The sequence below is a fragment of the Manacus candei genome, unplaced genomic scaffold (assembly GCF_025592945.1).
Source record: "Manacus candei isolate 608988 ecotype Guabito, Panama unplaced genomic scaffold, ASM2559294v1 h1tg000048l, whole genome shotgun sequence".
Classification (NCBI taxonomy): Eukaryota; Metazoa; Chordata; class Aves; order Passeriformes; family Pipridae; genus Manacus; species Manacus candei.
Genome location: NW_026138096.1, coordinates 418,840 through 437,840, shown reverse-complemented (window position 1 = coordinate 437,840; position 19,001 = coordinate 418,840). Strand labels below are relative to the sequence as shown.

The 19,001-nt window shown below is 36.2% G+C and overlaps 1 protein-coding gene across 4 annotated transcripts in view; it reads right to left on the bottom strand.

The window, feature by feature from the left end:
• TAPT1 (transmembrane anterior posterior transformation 1) overlaps window positions 1–19,001 on the bottom strand; it is a 50,137-nt gene that overhangs the window by 5,954 nt on the left and 25,182 nt on the right. For all 4 annotated transcript variants that reach the window (XM_051798442.1, XM_051798444.1, XM_051798445.1 and 1 more), the window contains 8 exons: window positions 18,239–18,374; window positions 17,321–17,418; window positions 17,095–17,164; window positions 8,073–8,153; window positions 7,101–7,210; window positions 5,407–5,466; window positions 3,895–3,963; window positions 2,282–2,358 (listed from right to left, as the gene is read on the bottom strand). In XM_051798442.1, coding sequence (XP_051654402.1) covers window positions 2,282–2,358; window positions 3,895–3,963; window positions 5,407–5,466; window positions 7,101–7,210; window positions 8,073–8,153; window positions 17,095–17,164; window positions 17,321–17,418; window positions 18,239–18,374 — 701 coding nt within the window. The remainder of the gene's footprint in view (window positions 1–2,281; window positions 2,359–3,894; window positions 3,964–5,406; window positions 5,467–7,100; window positions 7,211–8,072; window positions 8,154–17,094; window positions 17,165–17,320; window positions 17,419–18,238; window positions 18,375–19,001) is intronic.

Here is a 19,001-nt window from a genome sequence, read left to right as displayed (position 1 = left end):
TTAATCATAAAGTAACCCAACCACACTTCAGCAGCAGCTTCACTCTCTCTCACTGCATTAATGTAATCAGAACTTGTCAGACACAAAAACACTTTTAAGGGAATTTTATGCAATACATTTACTTGTAGAAGAAATTTAGAGAAATGGAGCAATGAGCAGAGCACACCACTTTCAGTACTCTGAAGAAAGTGACATTTTAGTATCCAAGCAACCACAAAGAAAACATAATTTTATAGAAGTTGAAAGCTGTGCTTCTCTACAATTGTATTAGATTATTGGGACAGATTTTACTTCAGAGAGTTGAGAAGCTCTCCATGTTTAATGTTTTAGAGGTGTTTTTCTTACACTTCTTATGTAACATGTTTTTGTTCTGAGAGTAGGTTTTTACAGCATGATTTGTCTCTGATTTAATGAGATCAGAAGTTGAAGAGGTCATAAATCAACACTTTACTGTATCAGTTCCAGCTTCTCCTGGAAAATTATGCAAGTGTTTCTAGCAATTTTCCTTCATTCTATTCTGCCAGCCCACCCCAGGCTCAAATTTCTAACAATAATATAAGTTTGTAGTTGTTCAAAATTCTAGAAAAAGAAAACTCAAGTTTCATATGCTGGGCAAGACTTTAATACTATAGCTTACAGTATTACAGTTGTTAATTATCAATATGAAACAAATTACAGGCTCAATCCTTTGCCCAGTTAACTGTTTCAGATTTTATTACGTCATTTCTCACATATCTATGCTATACTAATTTGATGAAAAGCTGAAATTTATGTTCATAACACAAAATACTTGAAAGATCCAAGAGGTAAGTTAGCTCCAAATCTGACTTCATGGCAGAAGTAAAACTCTGTTCTCATTTTTCAACAAGGACAAAATAGACCAAAATGTATTTATTCTTGTGACCTATGCCTTCAAGGAGCAGCATTTAATACTTCATGTTAATCACTTTATTTCTTCCTGCCCTCCATTCTCCAAGCCACAGCAACAGCAAAAAATCCAGGACTGGGCTGCAGCAGTGGAACGGTAGAGGTAGGAAAATATTACATAAGTTGGGAAAAAGGAGAAACCAGTGTGCAGAATGAAAGTGCTGAGCTTGGTATACCAGTTTGAATGGGATGATTAGGGGCTAGTGCTTTCAGTTATACAGAGCTGGCTTTAGGGAGAACACAGGCACAGCATGTAGTATGCTGGGGAAGAAATCAAAGTATGGTGCAAAGGAATGTGGCTGAAATTTTAATATTTGGCCTATATGCAATATCTCAAAGCCCTAGTTGTCTGACACTAAAAAGATGTGTTCCTACACTGATGTGGACTAGAACATCTGATCAAGTGATACTCTTTTTTTGCAGATAAAGGTCAGATTAGAGATAAGAGTCTACCTATTAGTGAAAAATGTGCAGAAATCTTGTTCTTTTCATAAGCTATTGTAAAACAGTAGTCTCCTCTCTTCCCCTATACCTGCAGAACCACTCCCCCAGACCTAGAAGTCTTTCACTTCCCAAGCCTTGCTGCCTTCAATTATAAGCACAACTTGGTAGGACACTGGAAGAGATATTCCCACAATAATGCAGGGCAGGTTCTTTGTAGCAACTTGAATCACTTAATTCTTTATGATTAATTTTAGGATGATTCCAATATGTATCAGTACTGAGAGACAACAAACACTGACAGATTTCCTAGAAACTGGCCATCCTCATGCAGTCTACAGCAAGTGACTTGAGACAGGCAAACTAGATTGCATTTAAAGTACAACTATGTGTATCTCAGAAGTACATACTGACTGGCGAGAAGCTAAAGATAACACAAGTATAAATGGACTGGGCAGCAAAGGGATACTTGCAAAGCATTGGTTTTGGAAAACAAATTGCCACAGGACATTATATTTCTTAACTGAGATTACTTATTAACCTCACCCTTCCCAGACAGGTGAGCCTTGCATTTACTTTTTTTTCAGCAGTTTCCTAACACAAAGTAAACCTTGCATTTAACTACCAGAGAGAAAAATTCACAATCTGTTCAGAGCACTTAAACTGCTTATTTTTGTTGTCTTATTGAATTTTTTCACAGAAAGCTTTATTCCTTAGAACTCAATTTTCCTTTTTACACAGAAGTATGGTGTTTGTCTGTTATAAATTCTCACATGAGCATAAGGGTTTTACATTTATGTTCTACTGAACATAAACTATGTTTACAATGATATCTAGAAGTGTCAACAGAAGCTTCTTTCATATATCTGATCAAATAATGGTGAGTACTTTTCAGTTGTATGCATTTACTTACCCACAGTAGAACAGCACAACACAAACATAAGCTAGGACTCCTTGTACTTTTATTGAGCTTGTTACGACTCTTATGAGCTGTTTTAAGAATAAAAGTTAATCAGTTAAAACTTAGCACACAGTTATAAATAGAACATCATAACAGACATTTCTTATTTGGTAAATTCAAGAAAAAGTAGAAACATTTACATTAACAGAAATTTATTCTAATGTTCTCCGTGGTAGTACCAACTATTCAAGATTTTGGGTTGAATAAGTATTATACTGCTTTGCCAAAACTGGAGTCTGATAACGTTTCCTTCACCACTGACTTTCAAGTAAAATAAGTGAAAAAAGTTTCCAAAACTCAAGGGTTGGAAGGCGAGTAAACAAATTTTGAGGAAAATATCAAGAGATTCTGATGCAGCAAAACAGAATCGGTGTTTTGCACCAAGCTAACCTTATGAATACAAAACTGCTTTGTGGACTAGGCATATGACTCTCAAGTTTCACTAACAAATGATCCTGAAATCCCAGTTTTATTTCAGTAGTTCACAGTTAGGGTTTCAAGTTAGCAAAGCACTTAATTTTATTTTAAACCTATTAGTCTCCAGCATATCATATCATATGTCAGAACACAAATAACTTGAAAAAAGCATTTCAATTAAATTCTGACAGGATGTACTTTACCTCATTATAAAAGAAATAATGATTAGGATCATAGTTGTTTGTGGGTTTTTTGTGGTGCTTCTTTTTGGGGTTTTGTTGGTTTAGTTCTGATTTGATTTTTTGTTTGTTTTAAATCCTGAGTACAAACCTACATAAAGCCTGTCAACAGTATTTCCCCCATCTCAATGGGAGAACATTATATTTAAGTTAATTCGTATTGATATTCTTCCAGGAAAATTGTGAATTAGCATATTTGCTGGCAAAACAAGTACACATTCCCAGCATTATGATAACTACTGCTTATCTACATGTGTGTATAGGGAAAATTAGAGCAGCTATTTACAGAAAACATTCTCCAATAGTTAATTCAAGACAGACAGCATGTGGAACAAAGTTCCATTAATGAAGTGATTCATTTTACAGCAGCATGTACAAGTAACAGTCAACTATTTCAGAATGATGTATTCTACAACAGCTCAAAAGCTCAGTGTCCCATATAAAAGAATATTTAGTCATTAAGCATGCCATCACGGGGACAACCACAAGGACTACTATGAAAAACCTAAATAAACTGCTGCACTACTGCTAACCTTCTGGCAACCAGCTGCTTTGACTATTCCAAATGAATGAATAGGATAACTGCCAAAAGTAATATATGTTTAATAAACACAGATGTAGTTTAATTCCACTAGCACAATTCAAATTCTTACAAATTCTACCAAATTAATATATATTCGATTTTCTACGAAAGGCATTCTATGTTCTAAGAACCAGTAATGCATTTGTGAAGTCATAAGTAGTATGTGATAGAGGTTATACTGAATGCTAACTCAACCGTCCAGCATCATTTCAGTTCCTTAACATGATAATTTCATCCTCAAAACATCCAGTCAGCTATCTCAGAGTCTCAGAGTCTCAAAAGTGAGATCTTATTGACAGAAGACTGATAGGAAAGATACAACTTACTAAAACAGCAAGTGGAAGAGGAATGAAACCCATTCTTCTGGAAACTGAATCACTATAATCCGTATATGCCTAGGAAAAAAAGAGGAAGAATAATGAACTACTTATGCAAAGGAATGAGCTTATTTTAGCTTGGCACACCCTCTAGATAAGAATAAAGATCTGTTAACAAACACTATACTGGCATAAAGTGTACCTATTCACATTTTGGAATCAAACAGAGATAGCTGTACTCTCAGACAAAAATGTGATACTGCCATGACCAGTCAGATTAGCTTCAGTGCTCTCAATCAAGAGAAACTGGAGTATAATACAAATCCCTTAATCGAGAGCAATTAGGATACTGAATCCAAAGGCACTGTGATATTTTATCTGTATATTATTAGTAGCTTAGAGATCTTTTTGTATTAATTTGACTGATCCTCAAATAGTCTACAGAAAAAACTGTAACAGGGATAAAAGAACAATTATCTGCCACACTAGCAATTTAAACTATTTGACAAACATCTATAATTAGCCTTAAGATAACTGTGTTAAAATAATTTTGAAAATGTGTTTACATTTGAATACTCAAAACAGTTTGCATGACAGCTTGCCTGCAGTACTGAACATCGCACCAGAGGTTAGTGCCTAAATGATACTACCTCACTTCCCACAGAGGATCCTTAGGAAAAGTAATAGAGTAATCAAAACTAAAAAACTTGGGTTTTTTACTATTACCAAATTATTAATAATTAATTTTTTGTAACTAATTTTTTGTAACTGAAGATACCTAACTTCTTTATGAGGTTTAACTACTTCATTCCTCACAACAGCCCTAGAAACATACCCAAGAAAACTACAGAAATTATTGTAATAAAGTTCATTTAACAGTTAAAGCATGTATCTAGAGCGCTGATGAGTGGAACCCTAGCCAGTGAACCCTAAAGAGCCCTCCTCCAGGAAAGGTGTGCTGTAAATAGTCTTCTAAAAAATTGTACTAAATAAAAACACAAGCGGTCTGTGTGTTCTATAAATACCCATGCCATAGCAGAAGCATTCATGGTGCAAACATCCCTATACATCTGTGCACGTTCTCTGTGAAGAAACAGAAAGTCCTAATGAATCCTGTGTTTTAACCCAACACAGTTAAAATACTGTGAAAAGAACAGGAATCTAAAATTATCTCAAGAATATCTGGTTAAGCTTGCTTACTTTTCATGTATCTCAAAAAGGTTATGTTACAATCATCACAAAAAGGCTGTTACAATCATCTGCTTAGTATAAGTGTATTTGTAAGACACTTCTCAACAATATATTAAATAAAGCCTGAACTGACCTAAACAACTGGACAAAAATAATAAAATAAATCAAAAGGAAATATTCGTTCTCTCTTATTAAAAAAAAGCAGAGTAGAATTTCAGCAGTGTAGGAATGTAATAGTACTCTACGTATTTCTTTAGTATTTTTTCCAATATCCCCCCCCAACAACTATGTTAGTTAATACAAGAAAGTTCCTTTTATTTTCAGGCTTACATTTTTCTGTCGGCTGCTAACAAGGTCAAATGCAAGACTGGCTCTGTATTCACTGTAGACCTGGAAAACATCCAGCACATCAGATGTGTGATTAATTTGTTACCACATTTTATAAAAGCAACAGAGCTCTTAATAAAATATTTCCATAGAATATTATAAACTCAAGTTTATAATAAAAAAGTCAAAAGTTTATATATAAAAAGTTAAAGCCATTTTTTCTGAGGTCTGACTGCACCCTTCAAGAGATGAGCCTCTATTCCGGCAATAAAGCACCTTGCATATATATACAACAAACAAACAACACTATGTGTTAGGAACTGAATGAGGTTTTATAAAGTTAATGAATTTCAGGTTCATCAGAAATACAAAATAAGACAAATCACATTTACTTTTTTTCCCCTCACAGTTCATAATTGGTTTTAAGCTACAGGAAAGCTAGCACTACCATCAAATTAAACAAATGAGAGAGCTTTCTTATGCACCAAGCAAGTGAACCCACAAAAAAAGCAAATTTTATCAGAAGATGAAGGATGAAGTTTTTCATTCTCTTTAAATTTTAACAGTTCTGCAAATTAAGACAGAAAAGTGCCTATTCTAAGGATAAGTGGCAGGACAACTTGCACTGCCAAGTGTTAAAAATTCTGGGAAAAGTCTCACCTAGCAACCATAAATCTTTAGAACTTCATACAAAAAGATACAAAGTTTGTTAAATAAACCTTGCAAAATTGCCAGTCACTACCCCCATCCTCCAGCTGTTTCAGCACTCTGAAGCATGCTACATTTTTGGCTATCATGACTTCATTACTGCTCTTTTCCACACTCTCTATATGAAAGTAGGGCACGCATAAATGCCTCTGGCATAAGGGAGCTTATTAAGTGCATCTATTACACTTGTTTCTCTACTGCACAATGCAGTTACTTTAGAGCTGTTGAAAAAGACAGCACTCCACAAGTTTTGATCTCATTTCCTGAAAAGTGGTTTTAATAGTGAAAAGGCACTAACTCACATCTTCACAAATTTATCAAGTGCATCTGAATTCACACAATGTGGAAGACAAATGGCCAATATATCACACTGTAACACACAAGAAGTAACCTCATTTACTGCTTTAAAAGAGGGACTGGATAATATATGCGGCCCAAGAAATTTCAGGAGTGGGAAACTAACATAACCTACTTCATATTAGTGCTCCAGGGACAGTGGAAAAAAATATCTGATTTCAGATTCCACTTTTAACACACATGCAAGAGCACAGTTAAAATAGCCTAACAAGGTCTGTTTTTCCAAAAGCCCGAATTTTAACCTACAAACTATTTTGTTAGGAAATGGTACAAGCTCTGTCTAGACTGCAGAACAAGCAACCTTCCATCAATTTAACTAATGATCACTTCACAAAAGGATCTGCCAGTTATGTGAATTGTAGCTATTATGTGAGCTGTTACACAACACTTGCAATAATTTATGGATATGGAACTACTAATTTAGAAGCTGAGGTGTTACTTCCCCATTTAAAAGATCCTCAGAAGTATATTGTATCAGGAAATCACCAAGATTTTCCAAATTATATGTTATATATGAAAATAACTATTTTTACATTTTCTGCACTGGAAAAAATTTTAATACTTAAAAAAAAATATTAGGAAAATAAACTACAACTTAAAAGAGCACTCAGCATTCTAAATAGGATACCTACATCTGCTGTGATGTCATTGAATTTTGTTATAAAGGCGTGTTTCACAATATCCACCGCAATTTCTGAAGCAACCACCATGCAAACATCCGGGAATAACACCCAAAGGTGATCTGTAGGTTGGGAAGAAACATGTTAGGCCAGTTAATTAAATGCCAGATACAAAATAAAGATTATAACACTTCTGCTCAACTGCAAAAAATCTTCAAGAGTCTGAGAGTCCATGACTTTACATCACCACTCAGCACATAGTGTGCATCTTCCTTATTCCATCACTGTTCTAGCAACTTATCAGTACTATACAATCTCACCACAGTTAGGATAAGGTTCCAAAGTCTTTACTTTGTAAGGCTTTATCTCTATTAGGAAAAAAAACCTTTGCAAATACTAGATAGTACACGTTCAGTACACATAAGGAATAGGCAGAGTACCTGCAGTTTTTGACACTAAAATTTAGGTAGACTGGTAACATTAAAGCAAAATATACCACATAGATGAGGTTCAAAATTATTAAAGCAATGTTTTAATAAAATAAAAATCAATATTTTACTCAATATTTATTCAATATGGTATTAAAATCCTAAGTATAATCAATATTAAATTAAGAATGGTATTTTTAACATCTTTATCAAATTCCAGCCTCACAAAATAACATTTTCTAGGGAATCTTTCATTCTCTGTGTACCCCAAGGAAAGGAAAGGACAGGGAAGAAATCATTCCAGACACTACGCGAAATATAACTATGCACGTTTATGGTATAATGACATATATTTCTAGCAGAGGATAGAGTCACTCTTAAAAGAATGCCAGAAATAGAAAAATGAGAACCTAAGGTATTTGACAAAATTAAGATTCCTTAATTAAATGTTTTAGTTACCTTTATCTTTCAGATTAAGGAAAGAAGCAAGAGATACAGTTGCTGATTGGACAGAAATTTGTCATGTTTTATTTAATTTTTCTACTAGTTTACTCACCTGGATTCCATGAGAACTGTTCCATATTTCTTAGACATACAATTAGTAGCAGCACGTAATTGGTGAACCTCTCCTTTATGTCTAGAAAAAAAAAAAAAAGCTGTCAACTCCAAAGAAACATTTGCTTGCATACACAGGTATCTACTCATTCTGAGGTTCTATAATTTATTGATTTTTGGGTTAGATAATCTTTTCCACAAATTATTTAACCAGTTGGGAACAACACCACAGACAGGATTTCTGCAGCAGGCTGTGGCCTGGTCTGTCCGATGCTGCCTCACCTCAGGGTTCCAAGCAGCAGAGGGGACTTAAGTCATGACTTACTATCACCTTTTCCAATATGATAATAAAATAATCATCTTTCTCGATAAAATTTGTGCTTTCCTTCTGGGACTCAAAAAGAACCAGCACCTCCTGGTACAAAAATGATGACAATATACCCATCTGTCTTTTCAAGGTATTAGCAAGGTGCATTTCATTTTCTACAGACTGTGGATATCCAAATTGCTATACACTGGATTCAGTAATAGGAAGAAAAAAAGTGTTTCAAGACTATTATGCCTTAGCTAGGAGGTTCCTACCAGTCTTTCACACTGCCACCTTAAAAGGGACCAGCAGGATGTATCAGCAGTTATCAAAACCATAAGTACTGTTTATTCATGGCTAGGTTTCGTGAACGAAGATTTGGGAAAGGCTCTATCCACATTTGTTACAGGCACACTGTTGGCTAAAAAGGCCAATACAAGACAGACATGTCCGATTACAAAAGGCACAGCAGAAAGACCCCTTAGGTGGTATATTCTGCAAGGCACGATTCTTTCTGCGTTGTCTTTTCTCCTCGAGAGTGATCCTGCGTGTGTTCTCAAAAGAAGCAGTAGCGTTATAGATGGTGTGTCTCCAGGTCTCCTGATTTGAGGCCAGAGTAGACCAGTTATGGTGATCAATATGGTCAAGGCTGAGATGTTGCTTCAGGGAGCCCTTGTATCTTTATAAGTACTGTAACACAAAAGAATTCTGACTACACACAAAGAGTCCTATGACTTGCCCTCCCAGACAGGGCAGTCTTTTTTTCTGCTTTGGTGCCCTGTCTCCAGAGATGACGCATACAGCTTGCTTCAGGAAGAAAGCATCACATTTTTTAGCTTACTAAAAAACCACCTGAAATTACTGAAAAACAGGGTAAAACCTAAAGCAATATCACAATTAGCAAGTCCAAAGAAGTCTCTTTAGAAGACAGAGCTATTAGAAAAATCTGTGAAGATACTGTTATTGCTTATTACATCTGTTAATAACCATTACAATGATTTCTTTGTGGGCAAGTCACCTCCAAATCCAAAGGGTTCACTTCATCAAGCACCTCCTATATTCTGTGGGGTTCTAGCTACTGATTTTAGGAAAAACGAAATAGAAATGTTCAGAAGAACACATAAAAATTGATCTGGCCAAAAAAAGAAAAAAAAAAGTGTCAGCTTCCATCATCTCTGACTAAACACAGGTGAATAACAATGCTTGTGGCTGCAGTTGTATAGGGTGTGTATGGCATAATACAGTATAATACCCCTCATTTTAAAATAGAAGTTTCAAAATACTTTTAAGCCTGAAAAAATGGAGCAAAAAGAAAAGAACAAATCCTCCAGAAGAGTGGAACAAAAAGCGCAGGATTCAAGAAGAATGAGATTGCATGTACACACAAAAAAAGACATGTCTTGGGGTACATAAATTCAGCTTTCAGTACAGGCTCAGGAAGGGTCAGAGGAAGCACAAGCTTCCAAAACACAAGAAGTGATGTATTTATGGGGGAGGAAACAAGGAAATTCTTCAGTACAATAAATTTAAAGCTGAAAAAACCAGGACATAGATAATCATAATTTCTCAGTTTCTTGCCAATAACACTCCAGCAACTCAAGTATGTTCTTCTATGCTTCTAAATTCACAAAATACTGCCCAAATGACCAGAACACAGTATTTTCTGGAAATCTAGTTATGAGATACCACTTGGCGCTGTCATCAATGGATTAAAATGCAGTCAAGCATTCATTGATCTAAATTCTTTATCACACCCATTAGCAACCTGGAAATAATCACTGAGTTTTCAGACTTCTGTCCAGAATCTCAGACAGGTTTCATCTTGTATTTCCCGCATTGCATACTTCCACACTGCCATGACACATCACTGGTCACCTATGTGTAAGACAACACATAGATCTCATCTTCAGTGCTTCAGATCTTAGGAGGCCTTTATAGACAGTTATTCTCAAGTGGGAATTAAGCACCTTAATTCAAGCCTAAATATTAAAGCATGTCTCAATCTAATCCTCCAGACATTTATTACCTGCTTGGTTTATGTACCTCACCAGACGACAGGATTAAATGGAGAAGGGACACCTTGGGCTTTAAATTTCTGCTTGTGCTATAATAATAAACATTTTTCTTCCACTAATTTCTGAGACTAGGTGACAGGCTAATACCTATTTTTCCCCTCTGCTTATTTTTCCTATTCTCATTGGCCTCCCCTCTAATCTGTTATGTCTGCTGCCACAGCTGTTCAAGGCTGTTAGGAGTGAGATGAATGACTGTGGCTGCTGCTCTTCATCCTCATCCCTCTCATCAACTGACTGTCAGAGATGCAAGCAAGGGAGACAGGATTTTACAGCAGTTTCAACAGTAATCCCAAACAATTAAAAAATTCATTTCATTTCTCACCCTTATGGACAAGGACAAAAAAAGCTTCAGTATATCCAAATCAACCACTGGTAATCAGTTTTAAATCCCAGTTAAAATTTCAGAATAGAAAATATGCAGCAGTAATGTTTCATCATTTATTATTATGTTGTTTGATGTTACATATGTACATTCATGTTTTTTTAAACACATGAGGGGAATTTCCTGTACCATGTATTGCCACTTCTTAGATGATGTGGCGAACTATAGAGCAAGTAAGGCTACATTCCTAGATTCACACTTAAAGACAACGTGCTCTTAAAGAACAACTAAAGCAAAATAAATTATTGTATTTGTGAATTTAGTGAAACTGTGACAAGCCACCAGTGTTAGTGTTCAGTTACAGAGAGCTCAGGTAGTAGCAGAAGGAAATTACTCTATTCTGCTTTAGCATAACAAAGAATAAAGTAGAAAGAGTGCTCTCTTCATTCTCCATCATGACCATCCTTAGCTAATATTGATATAAGCCATTTCAACTCAGTTTGACATGTATCCCAAGAAGTATTGATGAGAAGCATATCAGAAACTGTTTTTCTGTTAGAATACAGTATAGCTCCAATAATCCTTTCCATTATAAGACACGATTAAATGAGAGCCAAAATGACAGACTTAGGACATTTTAAATGGTCTTCAGCTACCTCCACAAGCACATGATTAAGAAGTTTATTTTCTCAGTATTCATGTTCCTAAGTGTTGACTGACATCTAGCAGTAATTCAGATATATTTATCCCCTTGACCGGCCTCTTGTCAGCACATACCATGCATAGTCCTGATGACACAGAATGCAAGAAGTCCCAGTGAACATCAGTGACAAGTGGTGTCCCTCAGGAGTCCATATTGGGATCAGTTATTTAATATCTTCATTAATGACACAGATGAAGGGATCGAGTGCACCCTCAGCAAGTTTGCAGATGACCATCAAGAGTGGTGCAGTTGCCACAGCTGAAGGGTGGGATGCCATCCAGAGGGACCTCGACAAGTTTGAGAAATAGGCCCATGGGAATCTCATGAAGTGTAATATGACCAAGTGCAAAGTGTCACACCTGGGCTGGGGCAACTCAAGGTATCAACACAGGCTGGGGGATGAACAGATCGAGAGCAGACCTGCTGAGAAGGAATTGAGGTTGCAGGTGGATGAGAGGCTGGACATAACCTGGCAATATGCACTTGCAGCCCAGAAAACTAATTGTATCCTGGGCTGCATCAACAGAAGTGTGGGCAGCAGGTTGAGGGAGGTGACTCTGCCTCTCCACTCTGGGGGGACACCACTTGGAGTGCTGCATCCAGGTTTAGAGTCCTTAGCACAGGAAGGACATGGACCTGTTGGAGTGAGTCCAGAGGAGGGCCATTAAGATGATTAGGGGGATGGAGCACCTTTCATACAAGAAAAGGCTGAGAGAATTTTGTTTGTTCAGCCTGGAAAGGAAAAGGTTTCAGGGTGACCTAATTATGCCCTTCCGTCACCTGAAGGGAGTCTACAAGAAAGATGGGGAGGGACTTTTTATAGGAGCATATAGTGATAGGACAAAGGGGGAATGGCTTCAAACTGAGAGTAAGTTTAGATTAGTTATTAGGAAAAAAATCTTTACTGTGAGGGTGGTGAGGCACTATAACAGGTTGCCCAGAGAAGTTGTGAATGCCACATCCCTGGAAGTGTTCAAGGCCAGGCTAGATGGAGCTCTGAGCAATCTGGTCTAGCGAAAGGTGTCCCTGGACACAGCAGAGGGGTTGGAACTAGATGACCTTTGAGGTCCCTTCCATACCAGGTCTTTCTATGTTTCTGTGATAAACTGCGTTCCAATGCCATGCTTAACCTGCACACTTACTAGGGCTGGCCCTGAAGTCTGGCCACACACCATACTATACATATACTGCCCAAACACACTTCAGATTTTTTTGAAAGACGGCACTGAATTTGCTTGTGCTTCCATTCATCCTCTGCTGGTGCAAGTGAGTAGACATGAGCGATCACATGTCAAAATCTATCCACAAGACCTTTTTCCATTAGGATAAATCACGTATGCCTATGAGGGTTGTCACATGAATAGAAGTGGTAAACATAGAAGTGGGGCAGTCTTTTGAACACCTAGTTATTTCCTTTCAGACTCCCTGGCACACCATGAAGGAATCCTGAATCAGGAAGGGAAAAAATAATTTTTATCATGTAAATCCCAGTGTTTATATGTTTAGATCACAAGCTGGTTATAAATTGTAACATGTAAAAGTGAAACAAGATCTTTTGGTTTACAGCTCAGCAAATCCCAAGTAGCTCTACTGACAGCTACCTCTGAACACATGACCAGAGCACCAGAAAGGATCAAAGACTGAACAAAGAATCATCAAGGGGGCACCGATCTCAAATGTACTCCTGCCCCCAAATCCCTCCTCCTTAAAATGAACAACTAGATTAGAATAGTGGTATTAAAAAAAACATAAAGCCACAAAAGAAAACAGTTTGAATTCCAAAGACCAAAGATAAAAATAAAGGCTATTCACTATTTTAATCAAAGAGACAGATAAATTGGGAACAAAGCAGAAAAACAGAATTAAAAAAGAATACAAAATTATAAAGAAAAAAACTGAAGTTCCTAAGACTTCAGAGTAAAAACAGTAAATTTTTGACACAAGAAATTTAAAAAACAGGAAACAGTCAAGCCTAACAGCCAACTGATGCAAATAACCTAATGAACTACACCTAAAGTACTTCTTTGTATGAGGTACAATTGCGTTTTGTGAAAAAAAATTTAATTTACAGCACAGCTTGAAATTAAAATAAGACATTTAAAAGCATAAAGGAAGGCAGCACGCTGGGCTTTCCACAATGATGAAAGAGCTTCTCTTTGTAATTTTGGTCTCCTTGTTCACTAATCCTGACACTATGAAATGAGTTTACAGATAACTATTTAAAAAAGAGAATATACTACTTAAATTAAAGGAAATATTTCTTCCTGCTACAACAAATCAAAACTTTTTTTGTCTTCTGTATAGAAGTCTTTTCTGACAGTCACAGAATTTAGACTGCTTGGATGCACCTGAATTTCCTAGTGAAAGTCAGGGTGACAATGCAGAAGTAGTTTTGCTGCAGCTGACAATCAAAGCTGCGGGACCGACATGACTGAAGTCACAGACGCTGCAGCTGCAGTCTCAGGCAGCTATATAAGCCCCAAGGTCTTTGTTGACCTTCTGCACCTAAAAGATAACAGGTTCAGTTTTATTAGATAACAACGCAACCAATGCATATCTCATGGCCTGTTTAATTAGTTTTTATGCAGATGATTCATAATTCTTTTAGTCTTGAATTTTTAGTGAATTAGCTGTTACAGCAGAATTTTAAGTGGCCATACAAAGGTGAGGAGGATCACTGTTTCCACTAACACTAGTCTAGATATGGAAATACTAGGGAACATAGTACACATCAGCTTGCTGTCCACAAAGTGATGCTGAGCACAATGCCAAGTAAAAATGATTTCACAATATCCAGATCTAAACTCCTAGCTTGGTGGTACTTCAATTCCTGATGTCTTACTACATACCAGCTTGAGCCAGGCAAGGCTCTGCGAGGTATTTCAACATGGGATACAAGACATTTCTTAGAAAGTACAACTTCAACAGTTCATTTCTGTTCTCATGCTTCTATTCACAAGACTACCTGCTTTAAAATTCTGTTTGGAGCAACTTCTCTTGAACACAGTATCTACTCTTGAGGTTATTGCTTATCTTTTCTGCTAGATCATATTCTTCTTTTGATTAACATATTAAATAAGACGGGAGTTTCACTTATTCGTGACAAATTCCTCATATCTCTACAAGATTTGCATTATTGCCCTCAAGAATTACTATAATTTAGCTACTGTATACTAATCAGTATCTTTTCATCGAACTGAAAACGTGTTTGACAACACTAATATCTTGAGCAGAGCCCAAGAAAAGGGGATGCAAAAGGGAATTCATTCTATCTAAGCTGAATCAGCTGCCGCTGCCATTGCTGCCCTACAGCAGATTGCAGACCTGAGAAAACAGCTGGAAGAAACTGAGAAAGGTAGGAAATATGTGGGGGGGGCTTATACTTAGTGTTTTCTTTTAGTTAAGTTCAGTCCAGGCATGCAGTTTAAGCACATGGTGTCTAGGACACACTCCAAAGCCTAACTGGAAGCTCAGCCGACAGGACCAGCCTAGCCTGAGTTCCATGGGTAGGATATGGCATTGGCATAGCATGCCAACACAAGATACCTCACTATTCCAGCTGCATAAAAAACACATTTAAAGAATACTAAAGTGATCCGAATACATCAACAATACTGTTCCATCCTTACTGAAGATGTGATGCAGTAAATCTGTTCAAGTTCAAAAGAGGTGAAAATCTCTACTAAAAACCTGTTTCTGTTATTTATCTGTGAGAAGAAAAACACTGCTATTTATAACCATACTGAAAAGTGTTCCAGGAAAAATATCTGTTTGAAGGGAATAAATTAGCTTGTTTTGTGCACTCTTCTTTGTAGGTACTCACTGCTTCTATCTCCATGTGGTATAATGAATGGCATCACTTTTTCCACCAGCTGATAAAAGGAGATCTGATATTGCCATTACGCGTCTTCAATAATGATATCCAGCAATAAAACATTGATATACTTTTCTTTTTATGGAGGAAATTACTAGCCATTTTTAATATCAGTCCCTTGTTTATTTTAACATTTAATTGAAGAAAGAGGCCTTGCCTTTATTTAGTAGAGGTAGGCGCATACTTGTAACTATTTTCTGCATTAGTAAGGAAATTTAAAAAAACTCATCTACATTTTCTGTCGATATTTTAGTAAACATCACTTTTAGATGTTCTCACTGTAAAGTTAAATACCTTCAATTTCAAAAATAGAGGTAATTAAACCTTGGAACCAAAAATAATACTATTAGCACAGAATAAATAGCTTATCAACCCAGCTGTAAAGATTATTTTGTTGTGTTTTTAAGAACTTTATGAGATAGATTAAAATTTAGTGCTAATTTTTCTGCTATGTGATATTTAAGATTTTTTTGTAAATAGTCTTTCATCCAAAGAACTGCAGAGCAATTGCCATTTAACATTTGCATGTAAAAAATCACCTCAGCAGCCAGAACTCAAAACCTGATGCAAGCCTGTTGAAAATTTAACTATTGATACAAAAATGTGAATCACCTGTTTTTAAATAAGTAGCTACTTTATTTTTTTTTTTAACCTAGGGCACATTTGGGTTCTCCAGCTTAAAAACTATGAGCTGGAATGAAAAAGTATATTCTATTTTCTTTGCTTATCTTTATAAGTGAAAGTGGGGAAATTTAAGTCAGATATACGGAAGAAATTCTTCACTGTGAGGGTGGTGAGTCACTGCAATACGGTGACCAGAGAAGCTGTGGATGCCCCATTCCTGGAAGTGTTGAAGGACAGGCTGGATGGGGCTTTGACAACCTGGTTTAGTGGAAGGTGTCTCTGCCCATGGCAGAGGAGTTGGAACTAGATGATTTCTGAGATCCCTTCCAGCCCAGGCTATTCAATGATTCTACGAAAACAGTACAAGCAAAGACGCTCTAGTACAGCCTGAAAGCACAATCTCTCCTATTAGCTTCCAAACCCAGAATTCAACAAATATTTCTGATGGTTGATATCAGTATTAGAAAGAACCCCCATCAGAGGATACCTGAACAGCTTTTCCTCCTGAGACACACTGAGTACAAGTTCCCAAAATTCATACTAAGTAGCAACACAGGTAAGTGCCAGAAGCATAGCATGTTTCCTAAGTACCCTCTGCTATTATTTTTACAGCACATCAAAACTTAAAGAGTCATCTCTGGTATTTTCTTTATATGCCAGCTACTTCATTGTTACATTGGTTGGTTGGTTGGTTTTTTTTAGGGATGAGGGGGAAGTATTTCAAGATCCATCCTCACAACTGCCCAACAAGATGCATTCTGAGATCACTGCCAATATAGCATGCTGCAGAGTCAACTTTTTGAAAACAGAAGACTTGAGACACTTGGAGGCATGGATATTCCGGCACACACACAGGTGTTTCAGTCGATAGGTTGTATTAGCACCTCAAATAAAAACTAGAAGGAAAACCAATGTTCTTTGAAGTGGAATATCAGTTTCATCCTACTGAACCAAACGGTAATATGGGTGATGAGGAATACAAGTCAGAACACCCAAATTCACAAAGATAAAGTAATTGTAGTAAGAATATTAAATACACTGAATACATTAAATACATGAATAAATTAAAAAAGGAGCCTCACTTCACATTTTCTCCTGATCAGCACAGCTATACATACCGCTATTTGACATTTGGAAAAGATTGTTCTTCTCAAACTTCTTGAAAACACTTCCTTTTATTTCAACAAACTGCAATTTTTAAAAACAGTTAGTTAGCTTTTATTGATGAAAAACTGATAAAACCAAACCATATTATCAAATAATATGTGAATAGACATATGATACACAAAGACAAAGGATGCTGAAATGAATTAGGGTAGCTATATAATAAAGCTACATACTTACATTATTGGACATCATGATGGTAAGCAGTGATTTATTGTGGGAATTGAAGGCCACATTAAGAGTTGTTGCTTGAACCATAATAAGAATAGCATGCAGGACTGGATAGCAGAGTTAAGGAAGCATAGTTGAAATAATTTTTCTGCACAACAGTACTGAAGAGCACCAAACCTCAAGTTTCCTCTTTTGCTTCCAAAGTTTAACAAAAAAGTTCCTATATCCATGAGAATCAGACTTACAGCAAGACAATACTTACACGTATGTAATATAACCACAGTGCTTTGTAGCATGTAATAATTAAATTTTCTTGTTGTAAAAGAACCCAATGACATTAGTCAGGAGAAACAGTGATACAATCTGAAGAAAAGAAATTTGAGGTAAAAAGATTCAGAATTAGTCTAAAGATTTCAGAGCAAACAGAGAAAAGTTCAAAAAATCTAAATTCATCACCATAACTACTGGACTATGCATCACTTGAGATATAATTTTCACCAATTCACTGTTAGGTTATTTCACACTAAGCACATTTGCATCCTGAATATGCACAAGTTTTTCCCTTCACTTCCAGAAAATATGTTCAAGCTAGATGCATTTACATTCCACTAAAAACCAAAACCCCACTATCTTCAAGACTCCGTGACCCAAAATACTCAAATACAAATTAGAAATCAAATTTTCCATGAAGTACCAATCACTGTTTTTCACTTTACTACAGGTATTTAAAAAGCTCTCTAATACTGCAGTGGTATACCATTGTGAAGGGATTTTTTTAAAAGTTGGTAGTACTGGCAATTTTACTTTGCAAGTAAAGGAACACTGCTTTAGGAATACTATCGGTTTCTCAAATGTATTAAAATAAAATAATGCAGAGAAATTACTCTATTTTAGAAAATTGTGCAATTTATCACAGAAAAAGGATACAGACATACAGCACTGCCATGAAGAAGTGAGGAATCACACCTATGTGAGCTCTTTTTCTTTCCTTAGGTTCTGTAGCTGTCCAATAAAGGGCATCCAAAATATCTTGTCCAAATGAAGAAATCAGACGATCAGCCACCTAAACAAGAACAACTTTTTACTGCCTTTCACTACCTACTTTTCTCTCCAACACTTGAATATGCCATTGTAAGTATAGCTCAATTTAAAAAAAAGTTTCACATATTTATCACTTTTCTGGATTTCTGCATTTCTGGATTTTACAGTGATACTGTTCCTTTTGTATGCTCAGCAGTTTACTCTCCCTCTCAAATTTACTATCCCTTTTCAACAGTATTTATGATAAACAATCCTGTGTTGTTATCTTAGATGCTTCCTTGAAAGACATTCAAGTGCAGTTCAAACCTCAGCTTTTGATAAAGCAATATGTATGTTGTGTCAAACTATCATAAATGTTCTTCCCCACCCCTCTGGGTTTAATAGGGGGAAAAAAAACAATGAAAAGTTAATTTCAGATGCATGGCTAAGAATATCAGCTTACAGGTAAAAAAGGATTGAAATTAGACTTGGCTCCACTGTTCCCTGTATACTGAAGTATATACTTTATGCAAATATCTGCATAAAGCAGAATTCAAAATTAAAAGGAGAGTAACACAACGAGTGATCAAGAGGTACTTGAAATTCTGCCAAAAAGGGAAAATTAGTTTGGAAAAAAAACCAATAAACACCTGAAGTGTAATCTAAAGAA